General features: G+C 34.1%; 1 protein-coding gene across 1 annotated transcript; it reads left to right on the top strand.

The window, feature by feature from the left end:
* Positions 1–5,698: 5,698 nt before the first annotated feature.
* LOC131661043 (probable manganese-transporting ATPase PDR2) lies at positions 5,699–19,231 on the top strand. The gene is made up of 21 exons (XM_058930446.1): positions 5,699–6,157; positions 6,236–6,328; positions 7,628–7,827; positions 8,105–8,177; positions 8,264–8,436; positions 8,524–8,695; positions 9,408–9,512; positions 9,610–9,720; positions 9,818–9,904; positions 10,001–10,183; positions 10,294–10,344; positions 10,428–10,553; positions 12,549–12,628; positions 13,979–14,087; positions 14,709–14,837; positions 15,258–15,323; positions 15,425–15,496; positions 16,764–16,915; positions 17,105–17,216; positions 17,296–17,412; positions 17,783–19,231. The coding sequence occupies exons 1-21, from the start codon at positions 5,909–5,911 to the stop codon at positions 18,896–18,898; spliced, it is 3,576 nt and encodes a 1,191-aa protein (XP_058786429.1). The 5' UTR covers positions 5,699–5,908; the 3' UTR covers positions 18,899–19,231.
* The last annotated feature ends 214 nt before the right edge of the window (positions 19,232–19,445 follow it).

The following is a 19,445-nucleotide window of genomic DNA, read 5'->3' as shown; positions in this document are numbered from 1 at the left end:
ATATATTTCTAAACCGATTATCTATCATGCAAGTAGTAATGGTACAAGATATAAATGAGATGTTTTATCCTGGAGACGACACGATAGTTCAACTATTTTGCACAATTCTGGGTAGTACCGTGAAACTTCTTAAAGAGAGAGAACTATTCTACGACTCATCTCAGTAACTTTTTCTGTGCCTATTTTCAAAAATCCAAAAACAACAAATGATTTCAAAGGTCTTCAATATATCTATTTTGAGAGATAGATTTTAAACCAAATTTATTTTTTGTGTAATTATTAATGGCTTCATATGTTATTCAGATACCCTCATATCATGTCCTTAACATAATAAAGCATCTTTACTTAGTTGAGATGATTGAAGGGATGATTTTTGACTAACTTGTCTGTAATAATTTTAGAGAGGGTTTTTGCATTTGAAGTTAGATAGGGCAATAGGATTAAATTGATCCACAAAATCAACATTTGAGAATTTAGAGATGAGAATTAAGGTGTTTGCATTGAAGTTTGGTAGAATCCAACCCTGCGAAAAATATTTAGTTCTAACAATGATGACATATTTCTTGATAATACTCTAAGAAGTTTGGAAGAAGACACTAAATTTATCATGGTCCTCCATATTTATTCATGGAAAACATTCACTACTATGAATAAAAGTTTTTATCTCAGCTGAGAATGGGCTCTTACCTCGCTCGGGGGTCTGAGGAAATGAAGGGTGTTATGGAAAGTGCACCACTTTTTACCTGAGTCAGTAAACTGGAAAGTGTGCCATTATCCCCCTCGATTATGAGGTTAACCGAGAGGAAATATCTTATTTTTCACATCAGGTGGAATGTGTGGCTAGGTGAAACCTCTCACTTTTCCTCTCGTTTGGGACTATCCAAGTCAAGATCCATTTATGCATGTTTTTAAAGATACGACAAAGTATATGTGTGTCTAGTGATGTTGATATTGTTTTGAATCTCATCTAGTTTGTCTCATTCTTCTTATAATTTTTCACGAATATTCCCAAAAACAGTATTATTCCAAGGTTTTAAATTATCTTTCAAGAGCTTAAGTTTTCTAGTCAAAATAAACATGAAAATCCTATGATTTTGGTGTTCCAAGTATTTTCCATAACATTAAAGTAGTGAATGTGTGATGATTATGTTCTCGTAAATCTAAATTGAGTAGCAAATTTATTTTTCTTGTGTTGGAAATTTATAAGCAAAGGATAATGATCTGATTCGATTTTGGTGAGTGTTGTAAAAGAAATGGACGAACATGTATTTATGAAATCATGGTAACATATAGCTTTACCGAGTCTTTTTCCATGTGATGAGTATCACTTCTTCTATTAGACAAGGTGAAATAGGCTCTTTCAATTGGAATATGAAGAAGATAATAGTATTAGACTGATTGAGGAAATCTTGCATGTGTTATGGAACATGAGTGAGCTTCATTATATTCATTAGCATTGTTAAGTTATCAAATGAAATATTAGGGAAGTTGGGGTTATGTTCATAAGTGTTCTTTGCTATTGTCTTTGCCCCCCCCCCAATGTCGAACATGTTAAGGGTGGGTTTGGGGCCAGCCCTTGGCTTGCCCTTCACCAAGCTTTAATGAACTTCACACTTGTCTTAGGAACCTAGAAAATTATTTATGTCCACATACTATTCTGGTTGTTGTTATTAATTTGTTACGATATAAGGATTTAAGTGATGTATAACGATTTAAGATCAAATAACCTTTTTTATTGATATAAACATTTACTTGCGAGTGTTGTAAAAAAATATTTTCGTGGTGCACATATTATTATTAAAAAAACTCAAGACATGAGAATGGAGAACTTCAATTCAAAGAAACAAAATATAAGCTCAACATTAACCAAAATGATAAAACATCATATAGACATGGAATTGTCTCACGTGGACTACGAAATAGAACATTGAGAATGAAGGCTTTTCATTGTGCTGATTATTAATCAATAATAAGTTGCTTATTGGTGATTAAAAATTTTGGAAAAAAAAGCTTTGGTAAATTTGAACAAATTGAAATAAATGAATGTATGATAGGTCTTTTCATCCATGTATATTATTCATGAGATGGGAGATATTGTTCTGTGGTTTTTTAGGAATCTTGTAATGCGAATGTTGTTGGAATTAATAAAATGTGATCTTCTTCACTTTTTTGCTTCTCTTCATGCTTGATTTGATTTTAAAATTGAACAAAGATTGCTTCTCTCTGACATGAAGTATGTTATAGATCAATTTGATTTAGAATAAAGACAGTATGGGAATAAGTGCTTCAAAAAGTCATGATTGTCTATGTTAACATGGGTAACCAATAAACATTATATGATTTCATTTTTCAAATGCATGCCCACGATCATATAATGTAAAAAGATATATTTTTCATCCTATTATTTTTATATAACGGTGTTATTTTTATAAACGGAAACACCGTTATATAAAAAGTGCAAATGAAAACCAATCAAGCCAAATTAATGTTGACAGAAGATGTTGTTTGATGTCGTTTGTTGTCGAAGATGAAGGTGTGGAGAGAGAAATGTAAGCGAATTTGAAAAACGGTTGAGCGAAGAAGAAGGTGGAAAGCGAATTTGGAAAATGGTGAACGAAGAAGAAGGTAGGGAGTGAATCTCGATTATGGATCTTATTGTTTATATTGGATTTATGAGATAAATTGTTTTAATATTTCAATTTTGGGTTTTGTGATAGATGGTCACACAAAAATCAGTATTCTCCATCCATATATCCAATAGAAACAATTTATATAAAAGAATACAAATTATGGTATGCATTAGAAAGATATTTAATATTTGTTATGTTAGAAGAATGAAAATTATTGTTGGAAAAAAGTAGAGATTTTTTAAGATTTAAAATGGTTTGATTTTTATACAAAATTGAAATCAGATTAACCTGATGAATGCGAATGGAAAGGAATTTCTTTTCATATAATAATAATAAAATTATAATTTCTATTTAAAATAAGATTAATGATGATAAAATCTAATGTTTATGAAAAATTAGGATTTTTTAATCATTAAAATGTTTCTGAAAAGTTAAGAATTAATTGATTTTAATAAGGTGGGAAGTGATTGGACAAATCTTGAAATGTCATGTCATTAAAAAATCTGCCAAATAATTAGGGGCCATAAAAAATTCACGTTATTTGATAATGGGGACCTAATAACTTGTTTTTTTATGGGGGTACTAAAATGTTAGGAAAATCAATATAAGGGGACCAAAAGTGCTTTTAAGCCTATTTTTTTTTCAAAATTGAAATAGTCAATTTCTTCAAATTCATAAATTTTTCCGAACTCTAATGAATATTAACATACATTAGAAATAATAAATTAAAATAATCTTAAACATTTTAAATATAGATTTCAAATAATAAAGGATAAACCTTAATAATAATGTATGATCCAAACAATTAATATTCTAAATTATAAAATATTACAAATTATCAACGAAGTAGATTCAGAGACGAGTTCGGGGTGGGTACTAATGTCCCTCCCTGCTATCAGCCTCATCCCCACCTTTTTTAAGTTGAAGAAAATATAAACCAAAACCTAGTCAAATAGAGTTTTCCCTGTCAAATATATGGTGAGTGTTGGGGTTGGTTGAGAACATACATGTTGAAGAAGTTCCACATCGCTTAGTTTTGTGAAGGAAAAGTGAGTCCAAGGCTATATATATGATTAAAGTTTTTCTTCTAAGTTCGACATCGCTTAGTTTAGTGATGGAAGAGAGAATCCAATACTATATATAAGATTCAAATTTTTCTTTACAAGATGCACCAGTCAAAAGCACTTTAAACTTGTATTTGACTTTCTTGGTTCTCTTATGCTCTTGTATTAGAGTGTTATGAGATGTAGTTAAATATTTGTTTTGGAGGGTGAGGATGTACTGAGAGTTTGTGTTAGTTGAGGGTATATTATGCGTTGTAATAATTTTCACATAGTGTTATTATCTAGTTTTCAATTGACAACAACCGTGGTTTTTTCTCTGATTTTGGAATTTCCACGTTATGTTTTTGTGTTGTGATTGTGTTCCTTTTTTCTCTATGCTTTGTTTATTTTTTCCTACCAAATCTCCTTTCAATCTCTATGATTTGATACCACCGTTGGGGAGTCTGGGGTAGTCGAGAGTACCAATGAGACTAATGCTCCAGGACCACAAATGAGGGAGACACCACATCTCAACCCAAAACCTTAAGCTTAAAGGTGAACGAGTCAGCTCTCTTATAATTCCAATATTTCACCCATTCATAGGCAATGCGAGACTCAATGCAAGACTTTAATCACTCACACTTTCACATAACATTCTCTCCCATAAGTCTGAGTCCTCCACATCCTATAATATGATTCAATATTGGGGATCCAGCTCTCACTCCCACCAAGCCGAACCACGACTCTGATACCAGGTGTTGAGAATAATAATTCAAGTGTGAGTTAGAGTCTCATATTGGTTATAAATGTGAAGACTTGGGCATTTACAATTGGGAGAATTCACACACCTATCACCTTAAGGTTTTGGGTGAATATGTGGCGTCTCTGTCACTTGTGTGTTGCTGTTGACCCAATGTTAAATGCTTCTCCTCATTAACTAACAACGAGTTTGGATGAGTACCCACATATACGAGTTTTGTTGTCATGTCTAAATAAAATATCATTTTTATTCTTATATGCTCTACTCCTATCCATTTTATTATGTTTCGTTCGATATAAAATATTCAATCATATTGTTAAGAACTTTGCTAGCTAACATCTAGCTTCACCCTAAAGCTTTGTTTGAATTGATGGAATCAGATGAAGCGGAGTACAATATGATGAAATAGAATGATATTTCATTGTTTGGATAAATTAAAATCAAATGAAGTAGAGCAAAATTGAGTGGTATGGATTCCATTCCATTCTATCACTTAACACCATATTCCTTCCTTTCCAATTTGAGCGAAATGAACAACTTGTCTTTTACGTCCTAAAATTTTCAAACAATAGAATGATATATTTGTTCTGCTCCGCTCCATTCCACCCTGTTCCATTTCACTATGCTGTATTCCAATCCATTCTACTCCATTTCGCTCCATACATTTTATAATATTCAAACATAGCATAAAATTTATTTGAAAGAAAATTAGAAAATAAAGGGTAAATGTTAACTTGAATCTTAATGGCTAGGGGTGGCGAAACGGGCCCCGCCCGATGGGTATGCCCGTTTTGTCCACACTTTTGTGTGGGACGAACCAATGTTTTAGACCCTCACCCTCAATTGTGACCGCCCCTCCCCGTTTTATACGGGCTTTTGTGTGCACGGACATCAACATAAGTTTTACATTTTTAGGCTTATTCTGCCCCACTCTCACTTTTTTGCGAGACAGACCGAGGTTTTAGGCCCACACCCTCAACTATGACCGCTCCGTCCCGATTTCTTGCGCGTTTTTGCGAGACGGCCCTAAATGATGCGGACATACCCGTTTGCCATCTCTACTAATGACACAACAAATTAAGAGATAAATATAAAAAAAACAAAATTATGTATTGATTTTATTAAAAATTTGTAATTAACATTTTTTTTAAATTTTATTTTTCATCACAATTTTTTTATTTATGGTTTGTTAACATGTAACCTAAGGGACAAGTTAATGTGATTATTATAAAATTTACTACAAATTGAACATTAATTCTTAATAATAACAAAAACCTAGATTGAAAGTTAAACAAACATGAAAGTAGAGAGAGAGACTAGACACTGAATCCTAGTTGGGAAGAGTCGCAAACTGAGACCAAATCCTCGCGAGTGCGAGGCGTTCAACCCAACCCCTCTTTCATTCCCCAAAATCTTCAATTAGATCTACAAACCCTAATTCTCCACTCTTCACCGATCAACAAAAAAACCGATCAATGTCGACTTTTCACGTCGGCGGCAAGGTCGTCGACAGAGTTGATTTGCTGAGGAAGAAGCAATTGTTATGGCGCTTAGACGTTTGGCCTTTCGCCGTTTTCTATGGCGTGTGGCTTTCAATTATTCTTCCCAGTCTTGATTTTGTTGATGCTTGTATTGTGTTAGGGGCACTGTCTTCTACTCATATACTCGTTTGTCTCTTCACTGCTTGGTCGGTTGATTTCAAATGTTTTGCGTATTATAGCAAGGTATGGTTTTTAGTTGCGGATGTTTATGGGGTTTGTTGAATTTGGAATTTTTGTTTATAGTAATCTGTTTTTGTGTAGGTCAAAAATATTGATCAGGCTGATTCTTGCAAGATAACTCCGGCTAAATTTTGTGGGTCTAAGGAAGTTGTGCCGCTTAATTCTCGGAAATCAGTAAGTTTTTTTACTTGTTTTTATCGATTGAGTTGAAATTAAAGCGAGGTTCTTCTTATAAAGTTCTTTAATTGGTGTTGTATTGTAGTGGTGAGAGAGGAAGTATGTTTTTTGATTTGAATATACTAATTGAAAAATATTAACTTGACGATGAGTATGATCTTTGTAGCTGTTTATATTTTAATCTCCAATCCTGCTTAGAGTGTGTTTCGGATCTTAAGGTAGCTACAAAGGCATACACGAGTTTTTGTGATCTTCTCTTAATAAAATAAAAGTAGTTTTTGAGATCTTCCCTTTGATTTGAAAGATAAAATAAAACTATATTGAAATTTATGCGGAGAAATATATATTGAGCGAAAGTGTACTGCTAGTGTTTAAGGTTGCTAATGTATGGTTACATGCCGGTGAGTTGTCTCATCTATTGCTTCCATGGCTGTTGTTTTTCTTTGATTTGGGGTGAGTTTATGCATCGAATACACTTAAAACTATCCAGTCGAGTTTAGGTAGGCTATTGGGTAAAATGGCTTAAAATGGAATATACTTAAAGACTATCCAGTTAAGGTTATGTATTTTATTGGCTAAAATGGCTTAAAAAAGGGAATGGTTAATTCACCTCTCTGCGCATTTCTAGTACTAACAGAGGACTAGTGTAAATTGCATTTGTCCAGAATTTTAGAGCAATTGTTCATTGCTAATTTAGAGGTTTTGAGAGGACTAGTAAATCAGGAAACGATTTTGTTTTTGGGCAGTTAGCAATACATGCATTGGCCGGTTGCCTATGGTTTGGAAAGTAAAGTCAGGTTAATTTTCAAGTACAATTTATTGTAGCTACCTCTTTTATTAGATAAAACAATATTTGCTTCTTTGTGTTGCTAGGATTCCAATCATTTTGGCAGGGTTTCTTTATTGTATGTAGTTATACACGCAGATTGACATATTTGCTAATTTGATGTGTTTGTTTTCTCTCTCTGGTTTTGTGTTGATGTATAATCTTTACTGGATTTTTTGTTTGAAATTTATTTTTTGATTAGATATTCTTATTTGATAATGCTTGTTGTGCATAATTGTGGTGCGATTCTTTGATAATTTAAAATTAAATGTATTGTTTATAAGTTATATGCTAGATTTAATGCATCCTTGTGCTTTGATAGGGTTCCTCCCACTTCTGTTTCTTTGTTTTCTTGTTCTTTCATTGTCTTACTGACTCTGTTATGTTGAGTTTATTTTTCTTGTTTGGTTCTTTCTTCAAAGGTTCTCTTGCTTTGGTTGTCTTCCATGGTTAAGTATTTTGTTGTGCAGCCTGCAGGTTCTTCATCAGTGGATCTGGAAGAGATTTACTTTGATTTTAGAAAACAATGTTTTGTTTATTCGAAGGAGAATGGGAATTTTAACAAACTATCGTATCCTACCAAGGAAACATTTGGACATTATCTCAAGTGTAGTGGTCATGGTTCCGAAGCCAAAGTTCTTGCTGCTACCGAGAAATGGGGGCGGAATGTGTGGGTGATCTCTTACTTTGATCATTATCGTCGTTTTTTCCATATCCATTTACTTCGCTTCAGTACAAGATTGTGGTGAAATTATAGTGTTTGTTATTGAGATTTTGTGCTCATACAATATTTATGAGTTAGACACGTTTTAGATGCAATGGCTTACTTTGGTATTTGTGATATTATTCGCTACTTCTATCTTTCTCAAAAAACATGTTTTCTCATCTGTTTTTTTAGGATTATGTTTTAGTTTTGTTCTCTAATGTTCTGCTGGTTGATCTTTTAGATTTGATTATCCTCAGCCAACATTTCAGAAATTGATGAAAGAACATTGCATGGAACCTTTTTTCGTATTTCAGGTAAACCTTTGATGTTATTTTTCTCTCTTGTTTGTGTTTGGTCTTTATCTAACTTTTGATTTGGACTGGTTCTTGCTTATAACCAGGTTTTTTGTGTTGGTCTCTGGTGTTTAGATGAATATTGGTACTATAGTTTGTTCACTCTATTTATGCTGTTTATGTTTGAGTCGACCATGGCAAAAAGTCGGTTAAGGACTCTGACTGAGTTAAGACGTGTTAGAGTGGATAATCAGATTGTTATGGTTCATCGTGGTGGCAAGTATGTTATCTCATCATTAGCTAGCTAATTTTTGGGTTTAATGCATTGCGATTTTAATGCTTTCTTGTATATTTGTGTTTATTATAGATGGGTAAAACTATCTGGTACAGACCTTTTGCCTGGAGATGTTGTCTCTATAGGCCGTTCTTCTGGTCAGAATGGAGAGGAGAAATCTGTACCTGCAGACATGCTTATATTGGCTGGAAGTGCAATTGTGAATGAAGCTATTCTCACAGGCGAGTCTACTCCTCAATGGAAGGTGTTTCTCTTTTCGTCATCTATGTTTTAGCAGTAATGAATATGTGATGTTTAAATTGATTTTCTATTTTGGACATTGTTGACTGCGGTTGAATATGTAATGAATTTGCGTTTGATTGCTAAATTTGATATAGTTGTTTTGCTGGTGTGGACATGTTTGACCGAGGTTGCTTGTTGAGTACCTCCTGCAGTTTAGCCGCTTGTTTAGCCAAATATTGCTAATATGATGAAACATTGTCATTTTGCTACAAACTTGATACTTATTTTGTCTGTACTCTGTTTATTGTTTTTTACCCATCAAGCTTAGTCACTTGCTTAGACAGATATGATGAAATATTTTGCTTAGTTTCTGTTTGACTTTTACTTGCCCGGAGCTCTAATTGTGCCATGCTATTTTTCGCCTCACGTCTTTCTTTATTTACTATATGCCTACTACACTGTGATTTGATCGCTATATGATTAACATACAATTTTGTTTCAGTTTTTCTTACCAAAATTTTAATTTTATTTGCATGTCTATGTTTACTTGTGTTATGTGTATGTAACTATGAGGCTCATCTTGTGAATTCTTTATCATCCTTGAATCCCTCTTTCCTATGAAATAAGGCTGGAATAAGACATCTTCAATTTTATAGCTGTCTGGCATATCCAAGCACTGGAGCCTTTTTATGTTATTTTCACCGATTCTCATTTACAACTGATCTTCCTTTTAGATTTCTATTGCGGGTAGGGGTATGGAGGAGAAGTTGTCAGCAAAGCGAGATAAAACCCATGTTTTATATGGTGGAACCAAAATATTGCAGCACTCTCCAGATAAGGTTTATTTCAGGCTGAAAAAATATATTTTTTATCTATAGTTGAACTAGTGTTCATGCTTCTTATCCTTTTTGTTTTTAACAATCTTTTTGGAGTCAGACCTTTCCTCTAAAAACACCTGATGGTGGCTGCTTGGCTGTTGTCCTTAGAACTGGGTTTGAAACGAGTCAAGGAAAGTTGATGCGAACAATCTTATTCTCTACTGAAAGGGTAAATTGATATAGACTTTGTTAATCCCCAACACATATTTTCAGTCTCATTTTGCTGAATTTTTTTTTTTCCTGCTTTCTGAATTGACAAATTGTAGGTGACTGCTAATAGCTGGGAAAGTGGACTGTTCATTTTATTCTTGGTTGTATTTGCTTTAATTGCGGCTGGTTATGTGTTTATTAAGGTAATGCTTCCCCACTTATGAGTGTTAAATATATGGCTTGGTTTTTACTGCGATTTATGATCTTACTTGCTAAAATTTAAATGATATATGTTGCAGGGGCTAGAAGACCCCTCAAGGAGCAAGTATAAACTTATACTAAACTGTTCTCTTATTGTTACTTCTGTGATACCTCCCGAGTTACCAATGGAATTATCTATAGCTGTTAACACTTCTCTGATTGCACTTGCACGTCGAGGAATTTTTTGCACAGAACCTTTTCGGATACCATTTGCTGGGAAGGTAACTGGAGGTTTATGCTTTTGCTATTGCACTTCCTTTTCTTTGTCAAATATAGATCATAGATCAGATGCTGACATTGGTTTTTATTGAACTTCCTACATTGCCTATAGGTTGATATATGTTGTTTTGACAAGACTGGGACACTTACATCTGATGACATGGTATACCCATATAAAACATGTGATATTTATTTATCATCTTAGACCATGTTCTGCATTATAACACCTTCATTCTCGTCTTATAGGAATTTTCCGGAGTGGTTGGCTTGACAGAAACTACAGATTTGGAATCTGACATGAGTAAAGTGCCTGTGCGAACAGTAGAAATTCTGGCTTCTTGCCATGCATTGGTATTTGTTGAGAATAAGCTGGTATGATTCTCTTCTCTCTTTGGGTGGTATAACCAGTTTAAGTTTTCGGACCTCGTTATGATGTTGAATATGAATTTAGAAGCATACCACATTTCAATATTTTCTCTCAACTTTTTCCTCAGTAATCCATTGTCCTCTGGTTTATAGTTTTTGTAATCTAGATTTGTGTAAAGAAACTTAGTGCGACTGAGTTTAACATTTTAGATCATGGATGGTTGGTTACCCTATGTGTAAGAATATATGACTGTTCTTGATTAAATGGTGCAAGGCCTGGTAACCTTAAAACTAAGGAGGAAGAATATCATTGATTTTCAATTTAATTTAATCAACGGGAAAGTTCACATGTCTTGTATTGCCTTTATTTATTAGAGCGAGAGTCGAATTTTAGATATGGAAGAAGGGAAAAGAAGTTATGAAGGCTTTGATGTTTAACTATGGTTTTGATACTAAAGACCAATAAATGAGACTTATTTATGTTAGTACCAGAATAGACTCCAAATCCCGACTAAACAAGGAAACTATCATGATAATTGCTAGAAGGAAACAAGGAAACTATCACAAGAAATTAAAATGCCCAAAAAGATAAATGGTGTGCATCACAGATTCAGTCATGGATAATTTTTTGCGCATGTCTCATCAGTGAGATTGGTGGAATCACTATTAGTATGATTCACTTTGTGAGGTTTGTATGAGTCGCAACTAAATCATCATTCAGTCAATAATTTTTGGGGGTTAAACTTCATCTAGGATGACCGAAGATTGTTGAAATGATATAATATTAAGATGATCTTATTTAAGACTTTTGAAACAGATTGTGGAAGAGGCAGACCGGAAAAACTACTAACAAGCTGAGAAAAAAAGATGCTTGGAATCTGTGAACATTCATACAAAGGAAAAATAATGGAGATGATGATTTTATTTTGAAAACTCGGTATCCAGCTTAAGAACAGACTAATCTGGGACTGACCCAACACAAGAGTTGTGGGCACCTAAGGGATTTAAACCCGATACCTAGAAAGGAGCACACTCTTAGGTCCTTAGCCTTCACCACCAGCACCAGGCCAACCCCTGGTGGTTATGGAGATAATGATGTTGTTACATCATAATTTCATATTTTAAGGAGCTCAGCATGGGAATAGAGACAAAACAGCTCATATCATATGTTATCACTTGATACAGTGTTGAAATTATTAGGTTTTTTAGATAAGAAAGGAGAGAATGCAAAGTATGAAGATTTTGATTTGTGATTTTGGTACGAAAGACCTAGGTCTTGTTTTAGTAAGCTTATCTAGAAGAGCTTATAAGATAAGAGCTTTTCCTAGAGGTCTGATGTGAACAGCTGCTTCTTGATTAATGTGTTTGGATGATACATTCTCTTAAGCTGATGTTGAGAAGCTGTTGGAATCCGCATAAGCAATTCATTTTTAAATGTCAAAAGCCATAGATTAAATAGCACAAATACCACTTCTAGTTTTAAAATGAGCTTATTATTCCTCTTTGAAACACCTGTGGTAATGTGACCTGGATCCTAACAAGCTCTATGCGATCCTTATCCCTATTTATTCTAAACCAAATTATATAAGAAAAAAATCATGAAAGATAAGGAAACATAGGAATCAATCCTAAAGATATAATCCAAGATATTCTAAATTACTTTAAGATATTTTTGGAACTGATTTTTTAAGCATGAACTGTTGCCCTTGTCACCACATTTCTTATCGATTGATATAAGACCAGAAGTTGCTTTCGTCAGAAGTCATGCTAAATCAATTTTCCAGGGATCGGAAAAATAATCTTTTTACCCTTTCTTTCCATATTTCGTTGTCATTCTTAAGTTCTATTTTTCTAGGTTACAAGTATTTTTCTTTGAGTTTTGCTTGATGAGCTATAGGTCTTCTTGATTATGGCTTGAGAGCCTAAAAGAATTAGATTTCCCCCCTTCTTAGCTATTATTTGTTGATACTATGTTATTATATATTGTTTAATATCCCACAGGTTGGCGATCCTCTCGAGAAGGCCGCACTCAAGGGAATCGATTGGAGTTATAAATCTGATGAGAAGGCTGTTCCTAAAAGGTGAATACTTTTCTGCTTAAGTATCTTGATTCTGCATATGTTATCCATTTATTCCATGAAGAAAAATTTATTTATCTATGATAGTTTTTTTGGTATTTGAGCTCATTTAATTTGCTTGTTGCCCACCACTGTCAATAAACTGTATACATTCCAGTGTTACTGTTGCCAAAGCTATAAAATATAATGAGAAAACAAGTAATATTTGACTAACAGGGACAGGTTATTATATATGTGTATGTATATTTGTAGTCAATAGTGGCTGCTACAGCGCTACTGAGTAGCGTAGTAGCTCATAGGTGCTACACAAAATCCTGTAGCTTTTTAGTTGAGTAGTGGCCGTAGCATCGCAAATAACAACAGCCTACATAGAAGCCCAACTGCAAAACTCCTACTGTGTCTTAAATTTGGCCCTAAAAATCAGGTATACCTTCATTTGTTTTTGTTTTCTTCTCCTCGAACAACCAAACACAAGCTCTTCTCATTTGGCCTGAGGAATTAGAAACCAAGCTTTCCCTATAGAGGCACAAACCATAGGGACAGAGGAGGAGGAGGAGGAGGAGGAGGCAGAACAAGTAAGGTGTAGTAGTAAAGATAGTGCTTAAGATGATGAGGAATAGCTTGGAGATTGTGATTCCATTTGAGGAATCACCTGTATGTATTTATTTTTAATGCTTAGTGGAGTTATTTTAAGACTTGGAAACTCTTAACATATTTCCTTTATATTTGATTTGAATACTGGTAACAATGAATTTTAATTATTAGTTGTGAGCTGTGTCTTTAATTTTGCACGTTCTTCTATTAATGAGCTTTTATGTGTATGGTATAAATAAATTTCTTCTTAAATGATAAATCCGCATTTGGTTTCCCTAAATTTTGACGCAGCGGCAATACCATATTGGTGGCCACTAAACCGCCCTAGCGTTTTGGGGGTTTGAATAGTAGTTATCAATATCTTTCGAGTAACGATACATGCGATTCGTATCTCAACTCCATATAAAACTGAACCCAATCTAATGAATCCCTTGTTATCTATTTTTGCTACACTTGTTTTACTTTTAAATGCCATATTTTTATTGATCGTATATCTTGCCACTTTTCTCTTGTCATTTGATTTATGACTTGAATCTCGAATTATTTAGAGATTCATATATGATATGTCGACATATGTTTTTGCTTTGCACTTGTTTTTACTTTAAAATGTCATATTTTTATTGATCATGTATCTTATGATTCATAATAAGATATGGTTCGCGATTAATAAAATGTCTGTTGATTTAAATTTGAGTCTCGATTTGGTAATTATGATTTGAATGCTTTGTAGTTTGAGTCTCAAATGTTTTCAAATTTCAGGGGAAATGGGCATCCTGTCCAAATTGTTCAGCGGTACCATTTTGCATCTCACTTAAAACGAATGGCAGTTATTGTTCGTATTCAAGAGGAATTTTTTGCATTTGTGAAGGTTTGTTTATTTCTCTGTTCCCATGTAGAGCAGTTTTTAGAAATAACACCATGTGATAGCTTTTATTTATGGGACTAGGGATTGGTCAACAAATATAAGTCCACGCTGGTAATGAAAATAAACAGTGTAGAATATCCATGTCTGACTTGGGTTAATTAATGTCATCAAAGTATTCAGAACTAAAATATTTTATGTTAACTTGTTGAAAAACAACAGAAGAGAAAATGAAGGAAAGTGATGGATAATCTGAGAAAAGTTTAGAAATTGCAGGGAAGATTTTGAGAACTGGATCTGATATTTTTCATTATTATTTAAATTTGCGGAGGGGTAATACAGTTATAGTAGTCTGAAAAATGAATAACAAAAATCATTTATACAAATTTGGCAGTTGTAGTCACGCAGTTTCATAGCAGTTGTGCGCTGTACACACAGATTCCATACAGTTTCAAATTCTGACTCAACATTCGTTTTCTTTATTTTTTATCGTGTTTTATATTTGTTATTGATCAGCAGTTACATTTGGATACCTATTGATTGTTTTAAGTAGTGGTAACCTAAAATTTACCGTGATAATTCCTTTTTTATTCTCTCTTAGCAGTTTTCCTTTGCCTTATATTTCAGGGGGCCCCAGAAATTATACAAGATAGGCTCATTAATGTGCCTCCATCATATGTTGAGACCTACAGAAAATATACACGCCAGGGGTCTCGTGTTCTTGCTCTGGCTCACAAGTCTCTTCCAGACATGACAGTAAGAATATTATGAGTTTGACTTTGTGCTTTATGAATCTTTTTCCATAATATATTTTAAATTATGCAAAGGGGAACATGAATGATAATCAGCGTAAATCCAAAGTAAATAAACTGTGTTGATTGGGAACAATGCCCATTTGTTTTTGTTTCATCTCTGATATCTATTAACAATTTTGTATAGTTTGTTTGACATGCCAATTTAAATTACCTTTTGTATCATTTCAATGACCTTGAATCCTAAATTCAAGTGTAACTGAGAGAACTAGCAGTTAAAACTGCATCCTTTTGCATCGTTGCAGCTGTAGAATGCTTGGTCTTTTTCTCCCCTACCATTTATTGAAGTTGGATCATAAAATTACTTGAAGTTTCAATGTTTGCTTGTTTGGAATGTTATTTATCACTTGTTAACTGCTTGAAGGTTAGTGAAGCTAGAAGCTTGGAGAGGGATGTGGTAGAAAGTGGACTTACTTTTGCTGGTTTTGTGGTAATTGATATTCTTCCTCCTTACATGAAACTTGTGTAAATTCTAGACAATTTCCCTCTTCATTGACTTGATACTAAAAGTTGAAATTATGTTGTATTTAGGTGTTCAACTGTCCCATAAGATCAGATTCAGCTGATGTTTTATCAGGGTTGAAAGAATCTTCACATGACTTGGTAAGTATGCATTTAAATTGACTTCTCTTGTAAAAACAAACAAACCACAGAACTTTTTAGATTGCAAAATAATTTATCTTACTAGCTATATACACCAGCCTTTGCGTGGTTGGGCAGTGTGGGGGGAAAGAACATAAAACCTTAGTTATTTTCTTATGGCCTCTGGGTTGTGTTTTTACTAAGTGATGAAAACATAGTAGGAGTGTTGGGTTCAGAATTGTGATTTGGTCCTTTTTTATTCTTGTTTATTTATTTTACTAAAAGGTCCAGTATAAAAAAAAACATGTTACCCACTACAACTAGTTTAACCAAATAGTGCATTCCACTATATCTAAGTGATTTTAGTGTATTTTAATTTAAGAAAATATTTAATAAATGATGTATAAAAATCATGTTAGAAGATTATAATTATGACATGTATTAAATTAATGCTACAGTATTCTTTTTTTGGTTATACTTAGACTGAGTCATGTGATTCAACTAGTGACTCAATGGTTCGGCCACTGACCCACTATATTGACCGGTCTGAGTTTTTATTAAAACAAGAAGTAAATGAGTTACCTTTGAGATAGCGCCTTATGACGTCGTTAGTTCATGCAGCCATTCTCATATAAGTGGGAGAAGATTTGGTTATTATTGTTATTATTTTTGCTGTTGTTTAAGCACTTCATATTGTTTATATTTTTTTTCCTGTATAGTGCATTGTTGAGACATACTTTTTGTACAACTTCTTTGTGCTGTCTTTATATATTATTACAGCTGTTAAGTTATATTTCCATATGTGGTTAAGGTTTCAAAAATTATATTTTTGGGCATTATGAATTTCTTTAAATATCTTTTGCCCGTGTTTTCTCGCTTTTTGTTCCCATCATAAAGGGCGGAATAGTAGATTCCCATAAAATAGAAATCATTTAAAATCTAACCAACTCTAATCTCCCATTTTCACCATATTCTACCATATTTTTGTTTTTGATTTTTTTTTTAAAAACTAAATTGTGTTTAAACATAGTCCTACAGAGAATCATATAATTACCGAACATACTTGTAGGTTGTACTTTCGAATAATATTTCTGAGAATAGAATTCGTGAGAATATGATTCCATACTTTGAAACAAATGCTCCCTTTGATTTATGTTAATTGCAAACCATCTTTCCTCATTTTTTGGGTGGGTGGGTGGGTGTTGGGGCATGATAAAGGGTTTCAGGATCCTTGTTTTACTATTAAAAACAACTAATTGACCAACATCTTTTCGGGCTAAATTGATAGGTGATGATTACTGGTGACCAAGCTTTGACAGCCTGTCATGTCGCTAGTCAAGTTCATATTATATCAAAACCAACATTAATTCTTACTCCATTGAGTTATGGTAAAGGATATAGTTGGGTGTCTCCCGATGAAAATGAAAACATTCGATACAGGTAATTTTTTATTTTGTTTTATCTGGCTGTGCTATCTTATATTCTTATATATATATGGTTGTTTCTTTACTTATTCTCTTTCACTTTGATAAGTTGTTGCTGAATGTCTGAATTCTTTTCTGCTGCTGTTTCTGTTTGTTATTTTTTTCCTTATGCTTTTAGACTGATCATAGGTATACTTTGTTTCAGTAAGGAAGAGGTGGAAAGTTTGTCAGAGTCTCATGATCTATGTGTTGGAGGTGATTGTTTCGAGATGTTGCAACAAACATCAGCTCATCTTCTGGTCATTCCTTATGTGAAGGTTCTCATCGATGCTTAAACTAAAGAGTAGAACTGGATTTTTGAATTGCATTCATCAATAACAGTAACTTTGGTATCAGGTTTTTGCTAGAGTTGCTCCTGAGCAAAAGGAACTTATCTTGACCACTTTCAAAACAGTCGGACGGGTAACATTGATGTGTGGGGATGGAACCAATGATGTTGGAGCTTTGAAGCAGGTATCCCAGTGTTTATGAAATCATGTTAACAATCAATAGAACAATATGTTTGAAAAATAAATAATTTCAACCTGCTTACAATTTACAACTTTTATACTCGCCAAAAAGCCACCATACCAAGGAGCCTTTCTGATATCCTTATTTACAGCATTTTTTTTTGTTTATATAGCCATGTGATTCTCCATAGAGTTTTCATGTTTTTTTATTTAAAAGGAACTTGAATCTTGTTTCTATTGTGACAGATATTTAATCTGCGGTACTGGTGGTCCTTGCACCACAAGTTGCCTCTATTTTACCTTTGTTCTGTAAATTGTGTTTATTTTACCTAGAGTATAGGCTGCAGGACTAGAGACTAACTTCTCTGATTTAGGCACATGTAGGAGTTGCTCTTCTGAATGCAATGCCGCCAGCTAAAGGTGGAAACTCCTCTTCAGATTCAGCAGCCGAAGACAGTTCAAAACCTGCTAAGCAAAAGAAATCCAAGCCTGCAGGTGAAACATCTGGAAAGAGTATTAGCCCAAGTGGAGAAGGCACTTCAAAAGCCAAAGGTGCTTCTAAATCAGACTCCACTAGCCATTCAGCTGGTGACCGTCATCAAACAGCCGTTGATATGCAAAGACAGAAGCTTAAGAAGATGATGGATGAGCTCAATGAAGAAGGAGATGGGCGTGCACCCATTGTCAAGCTTGGTGATGCCTCAATGGCATCCCCGTTTACTGCTAAGCATGCATCTGTTTCTCCCACCACTGACATAATTCGACAAGGTCGGAGTACCCTAGTGACAACCCTTCAAATGTTTAAAATTCTGGGCCTCAACTGTCTTGCTACTGCATATGTCTTGAGTGTTATGTATCTGGATGGTGTCAAGCTAGGTGATGTACAAGCAACAATAAGTGGTGTCTTCACTGCTGCATTCTTCCTCTTTATTTCACATGCACGCCCTCTTCCCACTCTCTCAGCCGAACGTCCCCACCCCAACATCTTCTGTGCTTATGTCTTGCTTTCCCTCTTGGGACAGTTTTCTGTTCACCTGTTTTTTCTTATGGCATCCGTCAAAGAAGCTGAAAGATACATGCCAGAAGAATGTATTGAACCAGATGCAAGTTTTCATCCCAACTTGGTTAATACTGTTTCCTACATGGTGAGCATGATGCTCCAGGTGGCCACATTTGCCGTAAACTACATGGGCCATCCCTTCAACCAAAGTATTTCTGAAAACAGGCCTTTCCGTTATGCCCTCTTTGCTGCTGTTTGTTTCTTTACTGTGATAACATCTGATCTCTTCAGGGATTTGAATGACTGGTTGAAGTTGGTTCCATTGCCAGTTGGTTTGAGGAATAAACTTTTAATTTGGGCTTTTCTGATGTTTTTCATATGCTACTCATGGGAGAGACTGTTGAGGTGGGCTTTTCCCGGTAAAGTCCCAGCTTGGAAGAGGCGACAACAGGTTGCCGTATCTAATTTAGAAAAGAAGAAAGAGCTCTAAGTAGTTGAAGAGATGTGATGAAGACTGACAGTGGATGATGCAGTGCTGACTAGGTCAGACACGGGACAAGTCGCCTTTAACTTATGAACCAATTTGCAGAGATACACCTTGTAATGAGTTTTTGTTATAGGCTTTTTCTTTCTAGTTCTTTTCCCATTGATTGTTGAGGTAATTTATCTAATGTTAAATCATTTTTGGGAGAAGGGTGAGTTTTAGATACGGGCTCTATAAGTTATCCAGGATGTTTTTTTTAGTTTTTGATTATTCAAATGTTACAATTCATTCTACTCTGCCTCTTAACTTGGTAAAATGAAAGCAGCAATATGTTAAGAATTCGTTTTGTATAATGTAAGTGCACTATTAGGCAAATCTATGTGCAGGTGCACTTCTGCTCAAAATCTGAACCTCGAACAAACTTTATTTTGGTTAAGTAATCTGAGCAGATAGTATTTAATTAGAGTATGATTGAAAAAAAAAACTAATACTTAAATAAAAAATTGAAACAATCAATTATTTTATAATTACCTTTTTTATAATTGATTTCTTT

This window comes from Vicia villosa, linkage group LG3, assembly GCF_029867415.1.
Source record: "Vicia villosa cultivar HV-30 ecotype Madison, WI linkage group LG3, Vvil1.0, whole genome shotgun sequence".
Taxonomy (NCBI): domain Eukaryota; kingdom Viridiplantae; phylum Streptophyta; class Magnoliopsida; order Fabales; family Fabaceae; genus Vicia; species Vicia villosa.
This window is presented reverse-complemented; position numbering and strand designations above follow the sequence as displayed.

Bases quoted from the DNA above. Each gene is read 5' to 3' on its own strand.
- LOC131661043 (XM_058930446.1), top strand. From the start codon at position 5,909: ATGTCGACTTTTCACGTCGGCGGCAAGGTCGTCGACAGAGTTGATTTG. The intron at 14,838-15,257 runs GTAAGAATATTA...AACTGCTTGAAG, and splicing joins AGTCTCTTCCAGACATGACA to GTTAGTGAAGCTAGAAGCTT. The intron at 17,217-17,295 runs GTTCTCATCGAT...CTTTGGTATCAG, and splicing joins TGGTCATTCCTTATGTGAAG to GTTTTTGCTAGAGTTGCTCC.